Source organism: Tympanuchus pallidicinctus, unplaced genomic scaffold (assembly GCF_026119805.1).
Source record: "Tympanuchus pallidicinctus isolate F22 unplaced genomic scaffold, pur_lepc_1.0 scaffold8, whole genome shotgun sequence".
In the NCBI taxonomy this organism is placed as follows: Eukaryota; Metazoa; Chordata; class Aves; order Galliformes; family Phasianidae; genus Tympanuchus; species Tympanuchus pallidicinctus.
The window spans coordinates 16959447-16984894 of NW_026294802.1; the positions used below are offsets into that span (position 1 = coordinate 16959447).

The 25448-nt window shown below is 38.3% G+C and overlaps 1 protein-coding gene across 4 annotated transcripts in view; it reads right to left on the reverse strand.

Moving 5' to 3' along the window:
- ANO4 (anoctamin 4) overlaps positions 1 to 25448 on the reverse strand; it is a 168735-nt gene that overhangs the window by 25403 nt on the left and 117884 nt on the right. For all 4 annotated transcript variants that reach the window (XM_052669029.1, XM_052669028.1, XM_052669027.1 and 1 more), the window contains 9 exons: positions 24797 to 24903; positions 23212 to 23267; positions 22570 to 22691; positions 15763 to 15897; positions 14890 to 14986; positions 14202 to 14262; positions 7918 to 8000; positions 3990 to 4130; positions 1816 to 1980 (listed from right to left, as the gene is read on the reverse strand). In XM_052669029.1, the coding sequence (XP_052524989.1) occupies positions 1816 to 1980; positions 3990 to 4130; positions 7918 to 8000; positions 14202 to 14262; positions 14890 to 14986; positions 15763 to 15897; positions 22570 to 22691; positions 23212 to 23267; positions 24797 to 24903 (967 nt within the window). The remainder of the gene's footprint in view (positions 1 to 1815; positions 1981 to 3989; positions 4131 to 7917; positions 8001 to 14201; positions 14263 to 14889; positions 14987 to 15762; positions 15898 to 22569; positions 22692 to 23211; positions 23268 to 24796; positions 24904 to 25448) is intronic.

Below are 25448 nucleotides of genomic sequence, written 5' to 3' on the forward strand. Positions count from 1 at the left end.
TGTTTTTCCCCTAAAGAAATCCTACTGCTGCACTTCAGTAAACTACATTCATCCATCATGGGAAGTGAAGGTTTATGTTCATATCTCCTCTTGCTAATGCAGCTAATGCAGTTTCATATTCTGGGGTTCTTTTCTTTCCATGAGCCCATATCCAGTTCTGAGGCTGCGGTGCTTATTGCATGGTAGTGAGCATAAGGCTTAAGCAATGCATCTTTGTAGTGCTCTATTTATTTACTTTCAGAAATAAAACAAAGTTTCTCGAAAGGCACCTTCAAGCCATCTTCCATTATTTTAATAATTTCTCTAAGCTGTAGAACTCTTTGAGAAACAAATATTTTGTTTGTGCATTATTGCTTTGTTGCTGCTTCACTGCATACACAATGGCTTATATTGAGAGCTTAGAAATGGATGCTGTACTGACACACAGGTATACAGTTTTCATTTTATTTCTTCTATGCTTACTGTGTGCTCTAGGTAGATTAAAGAAAATCCCCAAAAGCTGCAGACAACAAACAATAAATCAAAAATAGCAGAGAAGAAAAGAGTCCCCAGTACAAATTCAAGGAGAAAAACAGCTTCCACCATTTATTTCTGGCTTTGCTCAACCTGTTGTCCCACCAGAAGGAAAATATTGTCCTAATCGCCAGTCCTTGCCAATGCTAAGGGAGAACTGAAGTCCTGCAGCAAAGCTTCCCAAAACCTCCTGCTTTATAAAACAGGGGCTGTTAAAATTAATTTTTTTTTTATTATGAAATTCTTAGGTATTGCAAGGGCAAGAAAATAGTTTGCAAGCCAGCACTCAGGAATGTGCAGGCCTGAAATAACACTTCTATAAATTGTCCAGAACAAAATTAGTGTTATCTCATGGAGCAAAGCCTAGTATGCTTTTGTCAGAAAACTCGTGCCACTGAGTGCATAGAGGAATTCTGCCCTGCATCCAGGACCTGCAGATTTGTAGGCTGATTCTTTCTTTTCCTTAAAATGTATTCTTATAATGGCAGCTTACAAAGAACACAACCTGAGAGGAAAAGGCCATATATATCTTGCTAAGAACAACTAATATAAGGCTGCTACTGCTGCTACCGCAGCAATATTCAGAAGTATCTGTGTCTTGATGGAATGCTGAAAGTCTTTTCCCATTTAATCTACTGGGGCTGTTGCCACGTGGAAATATCACTTTCTTCTCCGTCCCAAGCCAAGTTCCAAACCACCTCGCGTGTCCACAGTAAGGCAACCTCAGCCAGCACCAAGATTCCAGTGCACCCATACTACAGCTCTGCAGTACCCTGGTAAAGGTCATAAGCAACTCTTGTAACAAGTTGTGTCTCCTTGAGTCTCAAGTACTTTTCAGCCCTTCCACTTATAAGCATTCTATCTGTACATGCCTATCCTCACTAGTAAACTAGCATGAAAACTGAAGCTGAAATGACAGAAACTAGTTTAAATAAGAAATAAGCTTGGCTACTGTATATAAAAAGGAACATTGAAATAATTATTACAAATAAGAAAACTAATTAAAGAGATTGAGGTCTGCAAGCATTAAAAATAAAAGGCAAAGGATAAAATATGAGCGTGGACAAGTGCCCCTAAGATATTTTTTAGAATAATCAAGTAAGCTTTACATAATGTTTCGGAATTGTACATAACATAAGTGGTGAATGACGTCCATCAACAAAAATGTCAGCCCAGCTTAGCAATGCACTGTGTAACCTCCATTCCCACTGAAGTCAGGACTTGAAAGTATTTGAGTGTACTCTTCAGACTGAGATATCAACCAGTGTGGTGGCTCACTTTGGATATGTTAGCTTTACTCACCACATTCAGTAGCATGATGATGCAAAAGTTGATGCACACTGCAGTCCCTGTCGTTGCAACCTGAGAGTTATTCCTGATTAAAGCCCACTTGAAGGCAGCAAAAGTGCTGACAGTCACAACGCGGTAAATAACAATGCCAAAAACAGCAGCAATCACCACACAGATCTAGAGAAGAACAAAAACAACAGAGGGAAAAATCTGAAAACTTCTTTCTAACTAACTTCTTTCTGCAACTCTGAGAACTAAAGAAATGAAGAGAAAGACTTGGAAAATATGTTAACTTTGGTTCTAGAGAAAGGCTTTGACATGAATGTTCCTCCTATTGTGAATTCTTTTTAATTTTTCATAATGAAATTTCATAATTTCATACCTCTAAAATCATATTAAAATGTATTTTTTGTTTTAAGCATTTTCTTCATATTGTATCTTCTCATTAACATTAGTGTGGAAAACAGTATTTTCAGCTCTGGGAAATAGGAATTTTCCTTACATGCTTCCTTACATGTTTCACGATGTGCAATTATTAGTCTCCACCAAATGTACCAATATAATGATGTCATATTTGGGATTGAATTTGTGCTTTGGTGCAATTCACAGGAAAAATATATCTCCAGTTGTAAGCAGTTCCTCAGAAACAATCCTAGCAGGATCCCCTGTTCCTCACTACAGTTTTGGAAAGAGTCTATCTGAGGAAAGTAAGAATTTCAATTGCCCTGGTAATTTTCTCTGATGAGACTTTCAGCAAACGTGACAGTTCCAGTGTGAAAGCTGTGCAGCTGATCCAGACTGCAAAATCACTTGATGTTCCATATGCAACAACCGAGAACTAAGTGACAACTGTTTTCCATCATGACCAATTCACGTCACTGTTTAGCAAAGCACCTGAAGGACAAAGGGTTGGGAATAACATGTGTGACTCACACAAATGATGGCGCAGTACTGTTATCTCTCTTGTTAGAGTTTCTTCAGAAGAAGCTCGGTGCATTCTGAGGGTGTGCAGAAGCAACTTACACCTGTCAAAACTAGAGCATATCTAAGCTAACTGAATAGGCAAAATGACTCTGAAAATACTGAAGACTAACCAAGTTGTTTTTGCATTTTTTAAGTCACGTTATTTGACCCAATCTCTGTGCAGAAGGAAAAGAAAAGTTGCGTGTGTGTAAATGCGAAGGGTTAGTTTATTTGATCCACTGCTTCCACGCTGGCAGCCAATAGAAACATTGTGGAGTTACTGAGCTAGAGGATTGCCTCAGGACTCCCTGCACAGTGGTAAGTTGTTTTCCTCTCCTTTGGTAACAAGGAACCATTAATCTGGTTCAGGCTGCATTTATAACTGTACTGTGCGTCAAAGCTCTGAGATTTTGAGAAATGTTTAATAGTTTTGATATCTCCTGTGCTTAAAGCTAAACTTTTAAAGGGATATTTTTACCTAAAAGGGGGAAAAAAAAAAGCATTTTTCTAGCTCACTGGAAGCCCATGCTATGTCAACATTAAAAGTGCCTTCACTGAAAATAACCTTTGTCTTGATTCCAGTACTGTTATACAGAAGACTTGTGGAGCATAAAATTCAGAGCTAGGCACTCTGGCACTTTCAGCAACAGTTTCTGGGCTGCATCACCTACCTGACTCTCCACAGTTCCTCAAGTTATATTCATTTGGCATTTTCTAGCCATGTAGAAAAACCCTAGTAAATTCAGCCTGGGTCCAAGTTAATCCCAACTGTGTTTTCAAGACAATCCTACTACTACGGCTGTTACATGAATGATAGCAAGTAACAGGCTCCACCTCCTCCATGGCACCTCTCCATCACTCTGCAGTATCTACATGGGGAGGATGGTGAAATTCAGTCAGCTGAAGTTGATGCCTAAACGTGATATCACTGTTCCAACAACTGTACAGTTACATATAGATCTATGCATATAGCCTTAATATTACTCCTGCATCTGGACCTTGGAGGAAAGCTTTAACTAACTGTGAGGCTCAGTGAAGAGTAAATTAGTGTGGACTTTACAGAAACTCAGGACATCTGTTGTGCATAGATTTTCAGCCTGCAGTAAACATGCTAAAGCTTATTAACTTTCAAGCAGTCATAACCAGTATCTCCACACTCTCTCAGCAGATATTATGTTATTTTGTGCTTTTTTAAACTGGTAAATAGATAAAAGTTTTCAAACCATAAAAAATATTCCAGATGCAGAAACGATGAGTCTGCTGCATTTATCTGCAAATGCTTGATAAGGCTCTGGCTTTCCGGATATGGGGTTCATTCGTTCTTTCTTGGAGTACTTGGCTTCAAACTGCGGACGTATCTCTTCCTAAAAAACAGACAGAAAGTGTTCATGCACAGCATGGCTAGGAAAGGGTCTCTAGGAAACCTCCAATCATTTTTCATATTGCTGTTACTGAGAATTACATCCTTGAATTCAGCAGCTGGCACAGCTACTAAAAAAGCTGAGCTGGGACATCAGGTACCCATCATGAGGACTCAAATACATTGCTATACCCACAAAACCATATTGGAAGCATTTAGTAAACTCCCCAGTTGGCTACTTGTTTAAATAATGCTTTTCCAAACTATATGGCTGCAAGCCATGTTATTTCAAGGTTCATATCATGGGTTTTTCCAGCCTGGTATTATCCTACCGATACCAGAATTTTACAACAATGCAGGGGAAAAAAAACAACACCTAATTTTTCCAAATCCAATTTTTGCTTGCTAGGTGGTTACCTCCCCATTACAAGCACAAGATTCTCATTATTTGAAGCCATGCATTTCAGTATTCCTCAAATCCTTCCTAACTCGGCCAATATTAATAGCAGAGCAGTTTGAGTCCTGCTTTGATGTAATAACTTTCTTCTGAAACAAAACCTGGGGATTTCTTAGTCTGAGACTTACTTACAACTGTTCACAGTCTTTTTAGGGGACAGAGCAGGATTCACCCTCATTTCACAGAAGTCCTCATGGTTTCTATTTGCAGTACAGACACCCCACTGCCCTGCCATCTCTTCCATGTCTGGCATCAGGGATGCTGCCAGAGACAAGGGAAAGCACCAGGCTGCTAGGATGGACTCACAGCTACTGGCAGACTATACAGACTGGATTAAGTTTTACAGTGCTCTGATGCGTGCTGGCTCATTGTACAGCTGGCTGTACAATGGAGGCGGCTACTGACTCACTTTGTAGGTTTTCTGCCAAGCTTTTACTGTGTTCTTCATTGTGACTTTGGGTAAGAGCCCAGATCACTGGTTTCCTTCAGTCCCAACAGATCAGTGGCCCTTTCTGAAAGCCAATGATTATGGCTATAGATTACTCATTCTAATAGCTTAGAAATGAGCAGACTTCGAATGGTTACATCGAAATAGGTGGATGTTATCTGATCATACAAGCCTTTAAAATGTGAATAAAAACAAGATATCTCAAAGTCATACACTCCTTTTATAAAATTCCTCAAAAAAAACCCCCAAACCAACTATGTCTCAGTCTCAAATTCTGAAGGCATTTTCTCAAGCCATGTGATTTCCAAAATCAAACAGCAAGAGGATAACCTTTTATTTAAATAACGATGATAGTCACATATGCTCAGCTGCAATGTCTGTGTAACTATGCTTGGGGGAACAAGCCCTACATTAGCCAGTAGTTGAGCCAGACAAGCTAATATATCTTTTCTCGCTCTAATGCTATGATTAAACTCATAGAAGCAAAATTTGCTTGTGTAACTATATTAGGGAAAACGAGCATGCAACGAGGCATACAGGAAATAAGCTTCTGAACCTTGGCATAGCAAAACTTATTTGGGATATACGCAAAAGTATACTTTTCTGTGGAGGGAGCATACACTTACTCTTTCCTGCTCACACTGTTCCTGCCATATCAGGCCAGAAGGCCAATGAGAAGACCAGAATCTACCAAGAGAAACAATACAAGTAGTATTCCTGTGTACCCACGGACATCTGAAAGGACACAATGTGATGGCATGGTAGAAGGGCACCTGACAATTGCATTCTGTAGACTGTGCAGGGAATCTCCATCTGACTTAATGAGTCATATGCAAGAAACCCCTTTCTTCTCCGCAGGTCTCTCTAAGCCAGTGTTTGATTACATTTTACAATCTGCTCTATAAGGAAGTCTTATTGTATACATCTCTTCATGAACCTAGGTATCTTCTACAACCTACAGTCAATTCAGATCATGTAGATGCTATTTTTATGGATAGATCACCACACAAAACTGAATATCTGGTAGCAACCTGCATACATGTTTAATGACACTCATTGACAGTCCTGTATCTGGCTGAGATTAATGATCTACAGAAAGTGGCAATGAAGGAAAAAAAAAATTCCACTGCGAATACTGACAGAAGGCATATCTCAGCTCAGGGTCCCAGGCACACTGCGCAGTTGGCTTCTTGTTGCACACTCAAGACAAGACCCAGCTACTATCCGTGTCTCCCACCTTGCACTAATTTACAAGGAAAGGAAATTCAAAGGTGCAGAGCTGAAAGAATCACAGCACATTGTGCCTGTGCCCCCAGGGTGGGGATCCAGACATGCCTGGAGTTGTGGCATGCCCTCCTTGGGTGAAAAGCTAACCTGGTGAGGAATTCACAAGGTCATGTATCTGAGCAGTTTGACTTCTCCTTCCTGTCATCTTCATTACTTCGTTTCTTTGTATCTTCTTTTAGAACAGAAATATGATGGCAACATTATAGGAAGTCCTATAAATCTTTTTAATTTCTATTTAATGTTGGTAGGAATTGGCAAATTTCCCTCTGCAGCAAGCCCTTATTTTTCAATTTGACAATGAAAATTAAAACAAGAGAAAGCTAGATATGGCAGCGAATGTTAATAAAAATAACAATCTTCATTAATAGAAGCTTGTGACTTAAAATGGTAATTAGAGCAGTTTAATTGATTTCTATAAAACAGCTAATAAAAGTTGGCTGATTTTGTCCAGTGATAATTAAGCAGAATGTAGAAAGGGAATCTAATTAGCTCTTAGAAAACAGCATGTTTAGATGTAAATTTTTCACCCTACAGAGACATAGTTTTCACTGACATCTCACTGATAGGGGCTGAGGGACCTGGGATTATTAAGTCAGGAGAAGGCTTGGGTTGGAAGGAACCTCAGGGATCATCAACCTTCAATTCCCCTGTCCCATGCAGGGCCACCAACCTCCATATCTAATACTAGACCAGGCTGCCCAGGGCCCCATCCAAATTGGCTTTGAACACCTCCAGGGATGAGCTGGAATCCCAACTTGCAAATTGTAGTTTGGTATGTCTGTCTTCTGTCCTACCTGCCAGCAGCACCAGCAGTGGCTTTTTTGCAGCCAGGCATGAGGGACAAGATCACTGCAGTTCAATCCTGATTCAATATCTGAAGCTCAGGCAGGACTGTTTCAGTGTGCTCTCTTTGTGATTCATCAGTCACTGACAAGAGTAGGCTGCTAATCTCAGGAGAGGTCTGTACCTGAGTATTCTCTGAACATATGAAAGCATTCCTGAACTCAGCAGCTATATGAATAAATAGTGATAGCCCTGTTAATGTGAAGAAACCAATTTCCAGATGTGTTATTTAAGTTCTTGGCTTATTTTTAGTCTCTTACAATCCCTTGAAGGGAACTCTAGAGAGGAAGGAATACAGACTCTGTGGACACCTGTACATTCAAATCACACGTTGGGAGCATTTTTCCTACCATATCCTCTGAAACTTGCTTATCTCCTGCATCATAAAATCCACTTGTTCTCCGTAGATATCAATTCAGTTCCTTCTTGGTAACCATTATAGGAAAAGTTTAAGGCTGTTTTTCACTTTTTAGTTTCTTAACTAATGAAATTTCTTCTACCAACAGAGAATGAATTTAGTCTTTTGAGCTAATTCATCTCCCTCCTTTTGGATTTTGAAAGGTGTAAAGAAGAGAACAGCCCCCCTTGAGAAAGTTTCTTCACATTCCAGAGGAAAAATCTAAGGAAAAAATGCTAATTTCTAGTCTGTGAAGCTTTGAAAAATGTATTTAAATAAATCCAAAAGAAAACTGTGCTTACATATTTTACAAAATCTTTCTGTATTAAAGATTAGGGAGTAATTTTTTTAATACAAACCTCTTCTTCTTCCCAGTCTATCAAGTCCCAGTCATAAGCAATTACTGCTCGCCTTCGTTTCCAAAACTCCAGAAAAACAGTAGCTGTAACGAACAGAAAAAAAGCCCACAAAATTGTTTTTAAGTCAAGAAAGTGGAAAGTGCTATCATAAAACTGTAGAATGAAAGTATTACATCATTTCTCTGCATAAAAAAGGTTCCTTTGAACAGGAAATCAGGCCAGTGATCAAAACAGTTTTCAAGGCGCATTGCTTTCTAAGGATTAGTCTGTTTTTGTGTCAAGTATGATTGAGGCTTTAGATTTCTTTTAGTTATAGACAAAGAAGTTTAATTTCTAATCAACTAAGTGAGGGTTCTCAAAGAATAAAATTGTTCCTGTGAGTCATCATTACAAAAGGCGGCAGACTTCTGATGAAGCTAAATGTTTACTGGAGCTACTACTAGATAAAGTAGTAACTTTCCTTCTTAGAAGGTCATTTAAAATACAGAGGGATCAGAATCCAGAGGAAATCACATTCAGGGGAACATGCAAATCTATGGACTGCTTGTGAGGAAACTGGAATATTTGTCTTACACTTTTCTAATCCAGATCACATCTTTTACCCTATGTGACTGTGCATACATGGTGTGGCATTAACAGATGACAGTGAAACACTGCGTGCCGGACAGCCTTTAATAACAGAGTTCAAGATACTATAATATGTTTGTACATGACTGTGCTTGCCTTCTGTAGGAGAAAGAACAACCAAGGAAGCCCTTAGTCATGCAATTATACATTCATATTCTGGAGATTAATACTGAGCTTATTCAGGGTTAAAGTTTTTAAAGCTTGTTTTGATAAAAGAACGTAGAAACTGCCTAAAGCTAACTGACATCAATGGAAAGGCTTCTTCTTCAGCTTTGAGTTTTGGCTCTTGCTTTTACTGCTTACGGAAAAGCATCAGGCTGATAACCATGCAGAACATAAACCTGTCTGCCAATGAACAAGGACAGTACCCACCATTATAGTGTCACAACAACCTGGCAATGTGTTCCACACATCGTCCTACAAGGGTTTCCTTAATGGACCATCTGCCCTGCTGCAGTATGTTGGTAATGACATGCTATCATAGTAATGATAGTAAGCACTGGCATAAATTCAGTGACAGTGATTTTTTTAGCCAATAAGAATGATTATAGCTTAATGTATTAACCAGTGAAGCTAAATATATGCTTAAAAAATGAACACTGTTTGAATATACAGTAAGATATTGATAGCAAGTTTAAGGAGGTTGTTTTGCAGTTTGAAGGCATTTTCATACATAATGACATCTTTTTTCACAAAGCTGGAGTTGCATTACAGCAGGTAACTGGCTACTACGATTTGCTATCATTAAGAAAGTCATTTTAGTCTCCTAAGGCTAATATGTCTAGGACCTTTTGTAATAATCACAGTGTGATTGCTTGGGATCAACAAAACTAATGCTAATGAGGCTCTGGCGCTGCTGCTGAACCATCACAGTAGCTCATTCTTTGACTTGTCTTTTGGTGGAGCTGCTTCTCTCCTGTCTACTCCTATTGATTTATTTTGTACAGGCTAAACAAGTAGCTCTGTTCTTTTTAGAGTTCTGGGAGAAATAAGTCTGATTGAACACTACCATTTCAAGAGCAGCTGGAAATAGGACGCAAGTGGGTGTATGAGTCCACAGGCATGAAACTCTCAGATATGTCTATGACAAATTATACTTATTTTCTTTCTTGTTTTTCGCTCACCTGTAGTGAGGAATCTTTACATACCATACTTTGAATAGTTAGAAGCTGTCAGAGTTAGTATGTGCAGTTCCTAAAGCTTCTTTCAAAATCTGTTTTCAAATCATTAAGAGGATGATCTGCACAGTTCTGTTTTAACTTTTACTGTGCCAAACTTCCTTCTATACAGGTCAGGCAGTTTTCCCTTGCTAGATATTTTAAAATGTGATTTGATTCACAGTACTACTGATGTGTTTGACAAAGCACTGCATTTTGAAATTTCTCTACTTCTTCTCAAGTAATCACTGAGACCCAATTATTATACTTTGCATTCTTTCCTGACTTTGACAGCATAATGTGACACAGTTGTATTCAATGTTCTCCTATTTTCCAATTGGGATGTTTAAACATGCTAAGAATTCTCCAAAAATCCTGCTTGGAATTTTGAATTTCTTGCTGGCCCTAACTCTCAGCTCTTTTGGCAGATTTTTCTTTATTATTCTTGCCCTGCTTCAGAGCTCAGCCTCGTAACTCAAACCTCAGCATCCAAGGAAAAAGACAGGGATATTAACATCAGTCCACTGAGTCTTGAGCAAAATATTAGAATAATGAATATCTGGACTCTCTAGTTGGACTTTGCTACTGAACTCCAGGCAATATCCAGAGAGTGATATCTTGGCACTAGCTTTCCCTAGTACTCCAACTAGAAAAGCAAAATTTATGTTTCTATCCAGCTTGTCAATAGCATGCTGAAAGCCAGCTGATATATCTAGACACTCTCTTCAAATCGGAAAGATATGGATTCGATGGATAGACTGATGGACAGGGAACTGGTTGTGAGATCATACACAGATAGCGGTGGTCAGTGTCTGGATGGAGACCAATGACATGTGGTGTCCCTCAGTGATCAGTACTGGGACTCTAACATCTTCACTGAAGACACTGACAGTGGGATTGTCAGTGGTTTGTGGATGACACCAAGCTGTGTGGCACAACTGACATGCCCAAGGGACAGGATGCCATTCAGAGAGACCTAGATGGGCTCAAGTGGTGAGCCCAGGAGAACCTCATGAGGTTCAGTAAATCCGAGCGCAAAGGTCTGTACCTGGGTCATGGCAACTCTCCCTAACAATACAAGCTGGAAGTGGAAAGGATTGAACACAGCTCCGAGAAGGACTTGAGGGTACTAGCGGATGGCAGCTTGACATGAGCCAGCAATGTGCCTACATAGCCCAGAAAGCCATCTGTACCCTGGGCTGCATCAAAAGAAATGTGATCAGCACGGAGTAGCAGGTGATCCTGCCCCTCTGCTCTGCGCTGGTAATATGTCATTGGAGTACTGCATCCAAATGTGGAGGCCTCAGCACAGGAGAGACACGAACCTGTTGGAATGTGTCCAACTCAAAAGATTCTGTGATTGTGGGAATTCTCTCTAAGTGATGCTTACTGGGTATGAATATTTTTCTTACATATTCTGTCCTTGGTAAGAATCCAGTTCAACTGATTAAAATAGAGAATGAGTATTTTCTAGAAACTGGATCTAGACTTTTGTCAAGCTTGACATATCTGCAGGCACACATGAAGGGCAAAGCGTTTCCCTCTAGCACAGAGACACAAAAAATGATATTGATCATCTCTTTCTGAAAGTTTTGAACATTTGGAAAACTTTATCAAGACCAGTGACTCTCAAAAGGAAAAATTACTTTCAAATTTCTGAGATGAAACTCTGAGTATAAATGATTAACCTGTCCACCAGGAAAAAAAAAATGCATTAGTGTTTATAGGGACTTATGGTTTCCTATAAACAGCAGAGATTTATAGCTTTGATCATTTTGGATCATTTCTTTCAACAGAAGTTCCAATACACAAAAGCTCAAAAAAAACTACCAGCAAAATCCTTCAGTGGAATATTTTGTCCTTTGCTCCATCAGTTTAAAATGAGTTACCTTAATTCTTTTGGGTAAACTTTAGAGGTATCATGTTTTTCCCTACCATACGATTTACTTTCACTTCTTATATAGAACTTTGCTTTAAAAAGGCAGAAATACAGTAAGTGAAGTGATGAGTCAAAATATTTTTTGAAGAAAAGTGTATTTCTCTTCCAGTATTGCCTCATTCACTTGAATATCCCAGCCTTAGTTTGGCTGGACACACTTACCCCACAATGAAGCATTATAAAAGATGGGTACCTGTGTTCCAGAGTACTACAGCCATGATCATCGTTCCTCCACTAATCAAGCAGCCCACATTGATATCTGTGGTGATGATTTATCTCCCTAGCCTGGCCACAGCAGTTTCCTTATCATTTGGAGAAGCATTTTGTTTCTATTTAAAAAGCAAGTAAGAAGCCCACTTTCTCCATCAAGAAGTTGTCCTCAGAGTAAAAGAAACCACCACTAATACCACCTCAATCCTAACTTGACCATGAGGCTTCCCAAAACCCAAAACAAATGTCTGAGTCTTCTCCCTCAGAATACAAGGTCCTTAATGGATCTAAAGACAGTGACAAAGGTTCTTAGGATTATAAAGCAGTGGCTAATCCCAGAATAATTAGATATATAATCCTAGCTGCTTTTTAGCTTTCATTCTCTCTCTCTCTTTTTTTTTTTTTTTTTTTTTGCTTTACTGCCATCATTATCTTTTTACGTTACTTATCTGCCAAACTGGGTCATCTGGAAAGCTAAACTTTTCACATCCATTTTTTTTTACCCACTCACCAGTTGTTTCATGCTGACAGAAAAAAAAACAACACATTTCTACAATGAAAGTGCTATCATTGTCTATTCTCCTCTATGATTTACTGAAATGATGGTAATACCTGTAGCTGTCAGTAGTCCTACTGCAGACTGAAAATCCTTTTAAGGAACAAGGTAAGCCATCTCACAAATGTAGCACTAGAGAGTCACTGAGAAGTGTGGCTTTTCTCATTCTAATGCTGCCTTAACCCTAATATACTGAGAATATCTTCACTATTGCACTCTTATCTCAGTAAAGCATTATTTTAGAAACTATAGTTTTGGTAGAGCCATAGCATTGGCTCATTCCCCAAACCATCACCTTGTACTCACATCCACCCGCTGTTCCTGCCTCTATATCTGGTCTTGGTGGCAAGCACACAAGCACAGTGTAAGCCAGCAGAAGTGGGGAAGAAATTACCTACCCCAGCCACTGTCCTACAGCCTCTTCTCCACTAGCCAAAAATAGAGGATAGCTTTCATTGTATTTTTTACTTTCTTCCCTGTGGTGCTGAAGATGGATGCTAAGGAAGAACAAAAACAGTAGTGCAAAAAACTTCAGTCCAAAGACATGCTCACCAACAACTAGAATCAGTGGTGTATCTCCCCAGAGGTCCCTTCCAATCCCTACGATTCTGTGATCCTGTGATTACTGAAGTTAATAATGTTTTTGTAAGCTTTAAAATGGAATCTTCTGCTCTTCAAATTCTTCATCATGACAAATGTAGCTGTTTCAGCATATGCTCATTTCCCTCTCTGTGGAGCTTTCCCTTAATATAACTTACGGTACTTTAATACTATCACTATTAAATGAAATGTCATGAATAGGCTTCATTAGAATATGACCTAATTTATTAAGTCAATTAAGATAAAAACATAGCTTTGGAGGCAGGAATCAAGACAGTCAACTAAGCTAATCTATGTTCTCCTTATGGCTCTGACACTGTCTTCTGGATTACTCTTGCAGTTCAGTAAAAAGATCCACAGATTAAAACGTAGAATATAAGAATTACTTGGATACTTTTTGCCAAGCAGTTTGAGATGTGAGTAAGAAGCAGAAAACAACAACTAAGTCAGGATAGCTCAATCATCTGGAGTTATAAGATGGAAGCCATTTCTCATTAAGCCAGTATTTAAAGGCTCTATCTGAATGCAAAGAACATTGGCATATGCAGGACAGGTTTGAAAGACTTTATGTTTTGCCAGAAATGACTGTTTCATGTTGTCTTCAACTTTGCTTATAAGACCAGAGTAGAAAAGGCAGTTGAGCCGGAAATGGAGTTGTCCTATGGGTAAAATTCAGCTTCTATGGCAAAAATTAGACCACTCTTGGATCAATTATTCATTCAAATATATCCTACATTTATTTCATCAGGGTTTTGCTTTAATTACACCAGCTCATGTGTATCTGTTTTTTGCTGCTTTTTGCATAAAAGGACAATATACTAATTCATATTAGAGCAAACAGTAAATGGGGCTTCCCTAAGCTAAGAGAATCCATATGAATTAACAGAGAATAGGCCTTGGTTCTGACACAAAAAAATCCCCACACATAAAACCAGAATACAGCTACGTACATAGAGACAGCATACTGCTTTTTTTTTTTTTTTCACATTAAAATAATATCCTGTTAAAAAAAAACAAAAAACAAAAAACCCTACTGATTTCAACATTTTCATCTTGCAGAAACAGAAAAGAATCAAGCCTATATTGTTCTTCTCAGTGTCCAAAAAAAGCGTGCTGGAAATGAAAATGACCTATGTTTCATCACAAGCTTTAAGAAAAACATTCTGCAATCATTCTTATCAAAACAAAAACTTACCCCACACTGCCATGAAAACAGCAAAAAAGACAGTAGCTCCATTGTCAAAAAGGTGTGTTACCTGATGGGGATATCAACAGTCCAATCAATTTATGATAATACAGATTTAATTTTGCATTTTTGTACTTTTTGCTTTCCATTCCCTTCATAACAATGTTGCAGTTGTGTCAGTATCTCTCACTTACTTATTTTCTATTTTTCCCTAATATAATTAGCACTGTCATGAGTGCAGGGCCTGACAATCCTGAGGACTGAAACTCTTCCCTTGATGTGTGACATGCACCTTACAAAGCATTCCACATTGACTCACTAGTCTCTAGCCTAGGCTGCAAATAGTAACCGTGCAAATAGCCCCTGCCAACAGTAACTGTGTGCCTAATTTCAGACCCAAAGCATTCATTTTATGGAGCCATATACTAAGGATGGATCATAAGATATGACCTGATGCCAAGGGCACTTGCATGTAGGATGTGACCTCGGGTACTGCTGAATCTGTAAGTGCAAATGGCATCCAGGTGTTTTATAGCCCAAAATGAGTCCTTGTAAAATACAATAGATGTTAACATTGGCTGAATTTGATCTATCCTTTTGAAGATTTTATCTATCCAAGCTCAATAAAGACAATTGCAAAAGGTGAAAGGAATTCTGTTACAAGAGAAGCATTTTATTTGCGTAGTTTAAAAGGTACCTTGGCATAAACGCAGCTGTCTGACAGCCTCATGAAAGGACAGTATTTATCACATATAGGACACATTATGATATCTGTAGCTTGGCAGACTTCTTTACTGAAAAATAAAATAGATAAAAGTTAGTAGTTTGAACCACAGCAATCAGACGTAAAATGGATTGACATGTTTTGCTAATAAAAGTCAGTTACTTATTGAAAAATACTGGTTCTTCCTATAGCTGAAGCCAAGATGTACTTAACTGTATGTATATAATTACGGTTTGTTGACCGTTGAAGACTTCAACATTTGTAGTCCTATTTGCAATGAACAGTTCCTCAAGGCCAACCTAGCAATAGTTCTTTACCATTATCACGTTTTCCTTGAGACAGAAGTGGCCTTCAGTTGGAGAAGGGTAAGAATAAGTGTGGGTAAGTTTGACTCATTCTTGTGACTTCTCTCAAGGATTGTCTTAAGTGTGCAAGAATACAGGGATGTGGAACTCAGCAGAGCAGTGAAGGGGTTCTTCATTTGAAACATGCTTCCCTGAGGTGGGCCTTTGGAAAAGTCCTGGAAGAGTGAGAAAAATTCCCACTCTTCTATTGGCTTGTTATGACAATAATGAAGGAGCACAAGCCCTATTTTTCCTACTTCAAGCTGAGTGGCCAGCACCATCGGGAACTGGAGCTGGGTGAGAAACATTACCTCCCATCCCAAATCAGGAAAACAATACAAAGGAAGTTCAATATTGGGTATTTTATGAGAACCAAGGAGTACTTTCCTGCGTATTTAGCCAACCATCCCAAATGAAATAATTAGTAATACTTATAAAGAGCTCTTAGATTAATCATAATATCCCACAGCTATAATTTCCCTTATAAAAGTATCTACATTACCTGACTTGGCAGTGGTTCAAAGTAGTGACTCCATACAAAAAGACAAACAATCCAATGAAGGCAGCTGGGAAGAGCATCCCTGTGTACCAGCCTAACCAGGCAAAGTACAGCCCGATTTTCTCACCAAAGTATCGTCTGTTTTAAAATACAACAAAGAGAAATTTCCTGCTAATTAGAATAAACCTGCTTAATCATGCCTGTTAATAGAAAATAAATATTTCTATCATATCTGAGGAACAGATAAAAGAGCAAGGCCAGAAAAGAAAGTCTGCAATTAAGACAAACACTCCACACTGAAAAACCTGCGCATTTCAAAAATGAATCTGAAAATTCACAAACCAGTGTTTATAATAAGATTAGCAGAGAATTCAAGAGAAGAAATAGAGTTGTTTTTAAAAGCTTGTTCTTTATATTTGGGAAACTGGTGGCTTTGTTTGCTTCAGCTGTGTATTGTACTTCCCAAGTAACTGCACTGAAATCATTTTCACCACTAAAATTGATATAACAGAAAAATGATACAAGCCCAAATTACTCCTAAGAAATCAGTCAGTGAAAGGTTGTTCTCCAATCAAGTTTATCTTCACTTCTTTCTTTCTTTTATTACCTCAGTTCCTGGAAAAATAATCACATGATTCTGTTGGAGTGGAGAGAAAATTGTGAGTGAGGTCTGGAAAAAAAAAATCTGAATCAATCCTAATATATTAGCTATATTGTTAAAATGCTAACTGCAAAGTGGTGAGGATCTTCTTATTTGCTACATATTCATTAGCATTTTTCGTATTTCCAAATGCACTCACACTTTTGGTTATATATCAATGCATACATCAAGCAAACAAAAAGCCCGCAGGACTTGTAAGCACAGGAGCGATCTATGTGCATTATTCTTTATTTTGGTATTGTGCACAGTAGGCTGATGATCAGATGGGAATACTTTACCAATCCATATGCAATTACCACAATTACAATGAAAATTTTAAGAGATTCTTTGCAAGAACAGTTTTAAAGAATGAGGCAAGATGATTTCCTTGCACTTCAGAGACTTTGAAGTCAGTTTAAATGTGCATGTCAAGTGAATTTGAAAACAGCTGCTGATGAAAACCCGTATTTATACTAATGATGAAACTTCTGATCTGTCCAGAAACAAAGAGTGCAGTGAGCCAGCTTTGCTGGCTCCTTTATGCTATCATAAAATATTTTTTTTTGTCAAATTTTCACAGTCAGGAAGAGCCGTATGATGTGCTCCAGGGCTGGAAGCAGTGAGGAACAGAAAGAAACATCTGGTCAGCAATAAACAAAACGTCAGTCTTCAAACTGTAATGGGAATTATAAAGTTGAAACTCTATGGGTAAGGATCAGGGGGTGAGCCAACAAGGCAGACATCCTAGTGGGGATCTGTTATAGACCACCTAACCAAGATGAAGAGACAGAAATGGTGTTCTATGAGCAGCTAGCAGAAGTAGTGCAATCAACAGCCCTTTCTCTCATGGAGGACTTCAACTTCCCTGATGTATACTGGAAATACAATGCAGGGCAGAAGAAGCAGTCTAGGAGGTGTGGAAGATGACAACTTATTGATTCAGATAGTAAGAGAGTCTACCAGGCTCTCCAGGGGAGGCTCCAGGGGAGGCTCCAGTAGACCTACTGTCCACAAACATAGATGGGCGATGTGGAGGTCAGGAGTTGTCTTGGGCACAGTGAACAGAAAATAGTGGCGTTTTCTATCTCTGGTGAATTCATGAGCTGAGCTCATGCTTCACTGGTTGAAGGGCACAAGACTGATCTACACTATTTATTATCACTTGAGTTTACCAGCACTCTGTGAGAAGCCAAATATTGTCATATTTCTATTCTTCTGTCATTTGACAGACTCAAATTTACAGGCTAAAGAGGTGGTAAGCTAACAGTAACACACTCAGTTCTGACAAGGGCAGCAGGTCTGGCTGTGAAAAGACACAGTGCATTTTGAGTCTTGACTTAGCAGTGTTAGTGAACTCTTTGTCCTAATTATTTGGTTGACACACAGGATGTCAAGCTAAGCCTGCTCCACTGAAATAGAAAGTTCACATTCTGAGCTTACTTCAATTGAATATTTATGGTCCTGTTTTTCTCCATGTACAAAAATCAAAGTAGAGAATTAAACTTAGTATTAATTAAGATTTATCTTTTTGAATGATTCCCTGTATCCAGGAATGCATGCTTCCCCACTCCACATGACATTTTGAAAAATGTTTCTGATAAACTTTTTTTCTTTCCTGTTGAGCCTTTCTATCTAACAGGATGGAACACAAAATATAATTCTTTCTCATGATCTAGAGACCAAGCAAGCAGCTAGATCTAAGAAGAAGACCCAAACAAGTTTCTGTGTGTGCATATGCACAACAGGGAGTGACCCAAATATCTTCAGTGGAAGGAAAAGGCAGCTGGGGCCACCTCTGAGCCTGGCTTTAAAAATAGGTGCTGTATGTTGACACTACTTTGGTACCTGTAGGCTTAAATATGGACGAACAGCATTAGCCTTCTACTATCCTCCTTTGCTTCACAGCAGATTTCCAACAGGTTGTACTACTGCAAGTAGCATCAGGATAAAGTTAATATTCATTTCCTATGGCCCTGTAGTTAGCATATTTCCATTAGTATATTTCTACCGCACTTAAGCTGTAGAAATAAATCATGGTAACGACACGGTCTTTGGAGACCTGCCTGGGTACTGCATTCTCATTTCCACATTTATTCCCACCAGTAACTGCGTTCAACTAGACATTCACCATTCCCAGGAGAAATAGATGGCTCAGAGATTCCTTTTCCACTAAGGTCATACCACATAAAATGAACAAGCTCTTTGCTTCTTGTCTGTTTACTGTTTACAGAAGAGAAATTTCATAGAACTTTCCACAGTGAAGTCAGTTCTATTACCCGTGTGCTGGCACTTTACCTAAAACTCAGTTATATATGTAAAGATGTCAGGGGATTTTTTTCCAGAATGCATTAGTTGTACCTGAATTTCACCTATTATCACTCTACTCATCGTAGACCTCTTTTTTCCAGGCTTGATGATATTTGCATGTTTGTTAATTTTTGTATCTCATTTCCATAACATTCTCAGGCAGTCAGTCATAACAGAAAAAAAAAGCTGTGTACCTTTTGTAGCTCTCCGACAGAAAATTTCCTCCATATAAAATTCTCAAAAGCAGAGAAACCCAAAATCCCCAATAACCCATCTCTCTACCCTTATATAGAACTAGAACTAAAAAAAAAAAGTAAGAAATCTTAGTCTCTCAGTTTTATGCTGACAAGTGTATTAACTCATCAACACAATCTGCCTTAATGTTTAACTGTTTCTCCCCTTACTCCATTCCAATACCACTGACTTCAAATGGGCCAAAATTCCAATCTCTGTATTTAATGATAACGTACATTTTGAAGTAACAAAGTCTAATTTCAAACCCATAAAATGTTATGTTTATTGACCTTCATTATATATTACAGCAGTTGGCAATCTTGCCTGTGGCAGACTGGGGGGGGGGGAAACTTGATGATCCTTGAGATACTTCCCAACCCCACCCATTCTGTTATTGTATGATTCTGTTATTCTATGATATTTTTTTGTTTTCAAGATGCCTAGAAGGAAGTAATGGAGCCAGAATATATTTAAATCTGTACTTAAGCCAAGAACATATCTATCTTCATTATTGCTTTTTGCTGGTCAGAATTAAATCCTGTACAGAACTTTTTAAACCACTGAAAGAAGTTGTGAAGGAGCTAGAACTATCTAACAGATTTTTTGGACATGTAATTATTTCTGTTATGCCAAGAGCAAGGTGGTGGGGAAGAAGGCTTAATAGAGCATTTCAAGGAAGTTGTCAGCTTGTAACAAAGGCATTATGTTTGCTTCCAGGTTCATTTAGGTATCTTAACAATTGCTTATAAATATAGCTTTCTCCCACCCTTTCTTGTCCTGTAAATGAAATGCACAAGCAGCAGCAGGAGTCATTTATGGACAATGTCAGGCAAAGATCTATGCACAAAAGTGTGAAGGAGATGATCCAAAACTCATAGAAGTTACTGCAACAGTTTCAATTGATTTATGTAATCCCCAGGCATATAAGTATAGAAAGTCCTGCCTTTTTCCAAGCATGTTCTAAGATCTTAAGTTATTCCTGTTAAGTAACTATAGATGCAAAATTCCAACAAGAGTGTAATTAAAATCATGGTACCACATTTGGTGTTTCATAATTATGTCTCTGTGATTTTGTCAAGTCTCTATCTCCATACTGGTGTGTTTCAAAGCAGAGTGAAAGCAGAATCATGCAATTCCCCTCAAATGACTTTTTCTCATTTATTTCTGGTGACTAGTATCTCTAATAACAGCCAGATGATGAGATTAAATGAAATCTGGAAGGCATCAGATTAACAACACCAGAGACATAAGGTTTGTTTTTACCAGCTAAGGAAAAACAAAACAGCATCAACGTATGGATGGTTTCATTTACCATTGTGGTAACTTGACTTTAAGGTAGAAACACCATATCCATTAATAAAAGCATCATTTTGTTATGTTCACCTAATTTACTCCTTAGCTTTTCTAAAGCATATATTAAAGGGAAACATCAGCTAGCAGCAGTGAGATATGTCCAGATGTCTGTGGAAGAATTAACATCCATCCACTCCTTTTGTACAGATGGCAATACTACTCCCTTCAAGCACAGCCCACACAACTGTTGTTCTGGGAAAAAGAACAAAGAAGTTGCTCCTGCTGCAGAGCTGGTAAAATAAAATAAAAGCTTTTGTTTAATGTATACTTGCTGAGATACTTCCAAGGGAAATGAACATTTGGCAGAGTCAGCTCTGCAAACAAAATCTCCAGCTCACTAGACATGTGAGCTCCTGCAATCGGCAGTAGGTAGAAAAGATTTGGCAGGAACCAGGGAAATGTGAGGGATCTAACATTCATGAAGTGAGAAGAAGAAGGCATTCCATCCCTTTCCTATAACCCCTCCTTTTGTGCATTCATAGCCACCAATGATGTGCTCCAGGAAGCTAATAGCAAGGCTGGGTTTGAGCGGCAGCTTTCACCCCTGCTGAGCTTGAAGCTATGGAGACTTATGCTGCTGTGAACACTCAGGTAGTCTTGTAACTCTCTCTCCCACTCTCTTCCTTGGATAGACACCTGTTCTGAATCACCACATGTCACTCATGACCTCAGCTAAGGGATCTGCTACTTTGCTTATTTTCTCTTGCAAAATAGTTGTGGAAAATTCTTTGCACTGTCTGATGAAAAGCTAAAGGTTTGTACAGAATGTAAGAGGTCACACCCACACCCTCAATTAGCAGGCTTCTTCCAAAGTCCTGTACAATTGTTTATTTTCATACTTAAGAAGTCTTCCAGTTGCCTGAGGATCGCAAAAAAAGTTTAGCTAAGACCTTGCTATTGCTTTGCAGCACTTTCACAAACAAGAAATGATGAAGAACAATGGACCCGACCACTGTGGGCAAATTATTTAAATGGAAATTATAAAGATAAGTTGTTTATATTGTGACACTGATACTGTACAACTGGAAATTAAAACAACAGCATCAACAACAAACCCCTTCACTGTAACTGCTGACTCCTCAGCAAATTAGTAATTTCCATATTTTGACAAAAATTCTCTATTTCTGTCCAGGACAGTGTATTAAAGAAGAATTAGGAAGCTCTCAGAATTAAATAATGAGGTACAAATGCATTACTTTTTTTATTGTATTATTTTATTGTATTTCTCTCTGAATTGTTCTCCATGGAAATTGAACATCTCCTGTTTTGTGCAATGGGTGGGTTTTATATGGCCTTAAAGAATAACATCTTCTGACTCCAGAAATATTCCTTTGTGAATATTTCTATCTGGAAGTAATTTTGAGAATCAATAAAAAATAAGCATTTCTATCAGTTACAGGACTTATTAGAGGAGAAGATAACTGCATGCATAACAGTATCTTCAGTCATCCCAGTACACTTTAAGACTGTTCACAGGCTTCTGTAGCTTCACACTTGCCTCTTCAAGCAGAAAAAGCCCACCAATGCCCAGCAATAGTTATGCCACAGTGATCAGCAAATGCTGTATGTGCATAAAAACTGTGTAATCCTCTATTAGTGCATGCAAGCCTATTTGGAAACCTGACTTAAAAGAGCTGTAAAAATTTGAAGTCACGTCTCAGCTTTCTCAGTGTTTCATCTTTGCAGGCTACTTCCAAGATGAAAATAAACTTAGACTGTAATGATGTGGCAGTGGCAAGAGGCAGTAGAGGAGTAACAACAAACTTCCAGTCATCATTAGTGTTGTCAAACATAGTAGCACATGGTGTGTGTGAGCTTTATCTCTATACTGCCTATGAGTATCACTGAACTTCAATTGGAGCTTCTTCTGTGGTTGTTCTTTGGACAAAAAAGAAGAGCTGATCAATGAGAGGCTTTTTATCAAAGCCATGCTTTGAGGAAAAGTAGCTCCTTCAGTGGGCATCCATGCAATCATGTCTCCCTAGGCTCTACTCTCTTTTTTCTCTCTTAAATATTCTGCAACTCCTTCATGAGAAGTTACGGTGTCAGAAACCTCTATAAGGATGCTCCCTTCACATTCAGAGCCTCCTACAAACTTCTTTATAAATACCTCTTTCAATGCAGTTGTACCCTGAATGAAATGGATTCCCCTGATCTCAAGATCAGTTTCTAAAAACCACATGAATTTACTGAGTACTGTGTGGTTTTGAGAGAAGAAAGATAATCTATGTTCATACCACCTAGACTGAAGCATATTAAAAGCATGAAAGTCTTACCTCACTAGATCCAGGGGTTGGTATTTATACCAGACTCCCCAGGAAGCCCAGCACTCGTAGAGCAGGTGTCTGTGATTTTCTGCCCCATGGGTTTTTATTGAATTCTTACTTCTGTAGCTTCCCTAAAATACAAATTGGGATATTGATGAATAACAACAGCAAAAGAATAGATAAGAAAGCTCTCTCATTCCTGGTATGCATAATACAATTTTATGCAATCTCCATACTTGTGAGTCACAATCTAAAAATTATTTTAAATAGAAAATTTACTTTGTATGCAATGAGACTTGAGGTTGTACTTCTTAAGAAATACAATAACTGGTGTTCAAGTTAAAGGCTAAAAACTGGAGAATCTCAAAGAGAAAACCACATGCTATTTTTTCCCTTTGCCAACATACTGATTTATCACATTCAAATAGTTTTACAGAACAAATCTAGAACAACTCTCTCTACTCCTTTCGGTTTGCAATAAAAAAGGTGTTTTTTTTTTTTTTAAAGCACTACTAAATGGAAAGATGTCAGAGGCAGCTGTGGAATCCAAAGGACAATGATAAAATAATGTTAGTAAGATTGAGAATTTTTGCACAGTTAAAGATTCGTGTCGTGGGAAGTGTTTCTTCAAAAAAGAAAAAGAGAGAATACCTCATGAAGAGGAAATGCAGCTTCATAGGAGCCATTACTGAGCAATCGATTCAGACCTAAAAACCAAAAGTATCGAATTATTTAACAGTAGGACCAGAAAAACTGCTAAGCGTAAAGCAAAGAACAGTTTCAGGATACACAGCTAAATGAAGCTTGAAGACTATTGATAGTAAGAATCAAGTAGAAAAATTCATCTTTTATAGGTTTTGATGACCTAGGATATAACACAAGAAAAGATTTGTTCAAACATCAAGCAAAATCTATAATTTATAATGCCTGAGGTTTAAAGACTCATTTGCCAAATCCATCTTTCGTCCAACTTCAGTGGAGTCTAGGACCTCATAGGAAGATAAAAGTTTGGTATCATATGCTTTGTTCTAAGCAAGCTGTGCAAACAAAGGGCTGAATTTCCTGGGAGTGGAAAACTTCAGGGAGGATCTTTACTTTTTTTAACTGCAAGCCAGTACAACAACATAAATGCTTAATTCCTATATGCTGTAAAATATGTTCCATTTATGTCTTATGAAAGGCCCTTGGACAAACCGATAGAACAGGAACATGATGGGCTCAAGTAATAGAAGAATAGGGAATATGCTTGAACCTGAACAAAACAATTGCTCTCTGGCACAAAAATGTGGTAATAAATACCATTCAGTTTGACTTTGTCCCTCCTCAATGAGAACTAGAACAGAAATAATGAAGGACTACTGAGAGGAGGGCACTTTTCACTTGGAAAGTCATTCAGATAGGACTGAACAACTATAACACAATTTAAAACTAAATCCTGGCACTAACAGCCTGGAGGTATTTGAGCCCCATTGATGCAAAGGAAAAGAATCCCAATTCCTTCTCTGATTCATAGGGAATGATAGCAGTGAGAACACAACAATGAGAATTAATAATTCAACACAAATAACATGTTCAGTGATAGCATTAATATCTGCTTGGCAGAATATTTTTTCTCCTGAAGTGTCTTTGGCAGAAAAGCAAAACATACAGCTGAGCTGGGCTCTATTCAGCCCACTGATCTGTTCAAGGTTTAGTTTATGTAGGTACCGCACAAGCAGATATGTGAGGGAATCTGGGAGGCAGGCAGGGATTTCATTGTGGGTGTGTGCACTACACTCACCACAGGAATTCTCCCCTTTCTTCTCTTTCTTTCACTGTCATTGCTCAAAGACTTCCTTCATCCCTCCCTTTTGACCTGAGGCAGCTACAGAGCTACAGGATCTCACTTCTCCCTTTTGGAGGAACAGATATCCACGGAGATGCCCTACTGGCCGGGATGGACAGCAGCACAAATTTTTGCTTTCTTTCCAGTATATGTGTCTTCGAAAGAGTAAAAGATTCCTTTGAGTCAGGTTCTTTCCTTGTTGAGGTAATAAATCTCATGGGGGACACAAATGCCTGGGGAAGCAGCCCATCATTCTAGTGAAATGGTCAGCTCGTTCTAGGAAAATTCCCTGCCACCTAGCAATGGGTGAGATGTGCACCATTCTAAAAATGTCATTATAAACAAAGCAAAAGAGCCAGACTGCTTCTTATTTTTCTGATAGGATTTATCATCCACATTAAAAGTACTTACCAATTTTGTTTTTCCCTTCTTCATATTTCACTCTTTGTAAGATATGGTGTACAATTCTACTTCTTGTAGCGTTATTGAAGAAAGTGTCTTTGTTGTGTATGATGAAGCTATATAAAAACACAAACAAGGCCATCTTAGGAATATGTAGTAGCACATTTAAAGCAATACTAAGTTCCACTGTTTTCAGTAGCATGTTTAAAATCTATGTGAGCAAGTGTAAGGAAGATTAAAGGACATCAGATTAACTGAGATGATTCACCGGATGAGATGATCGCAGTAACTGAATTCATTCCCTAGCAGAGAATGGCTTGGAGAAGTCTGGAGAAAGATCAATGATAACTAAGCATTCATTATGATAAGCATTACATTTAGATAGATTCACTGAGAACTAGAAAATAGTTGCATAAAAATTTGCAAAAGAGTAAGATTTGTAAGTGCAGCTGTAGAGATTCACATTTCATCTTTCTATTTCTGGCTTCTTTATTATGCTTTACCATTAAGAGTCAGATGAAAGCAGCCACATGGCAAAAAATGACTCTTAAAACTAGCTTGCAGAAGCTACTCATTGAGTTACACATTAATGCAGGTTCAATAGTTTAGACAGAATTGTGAAGGGTCTGGGAAATTGAAAAAAAAAATACCCCCCAAATTC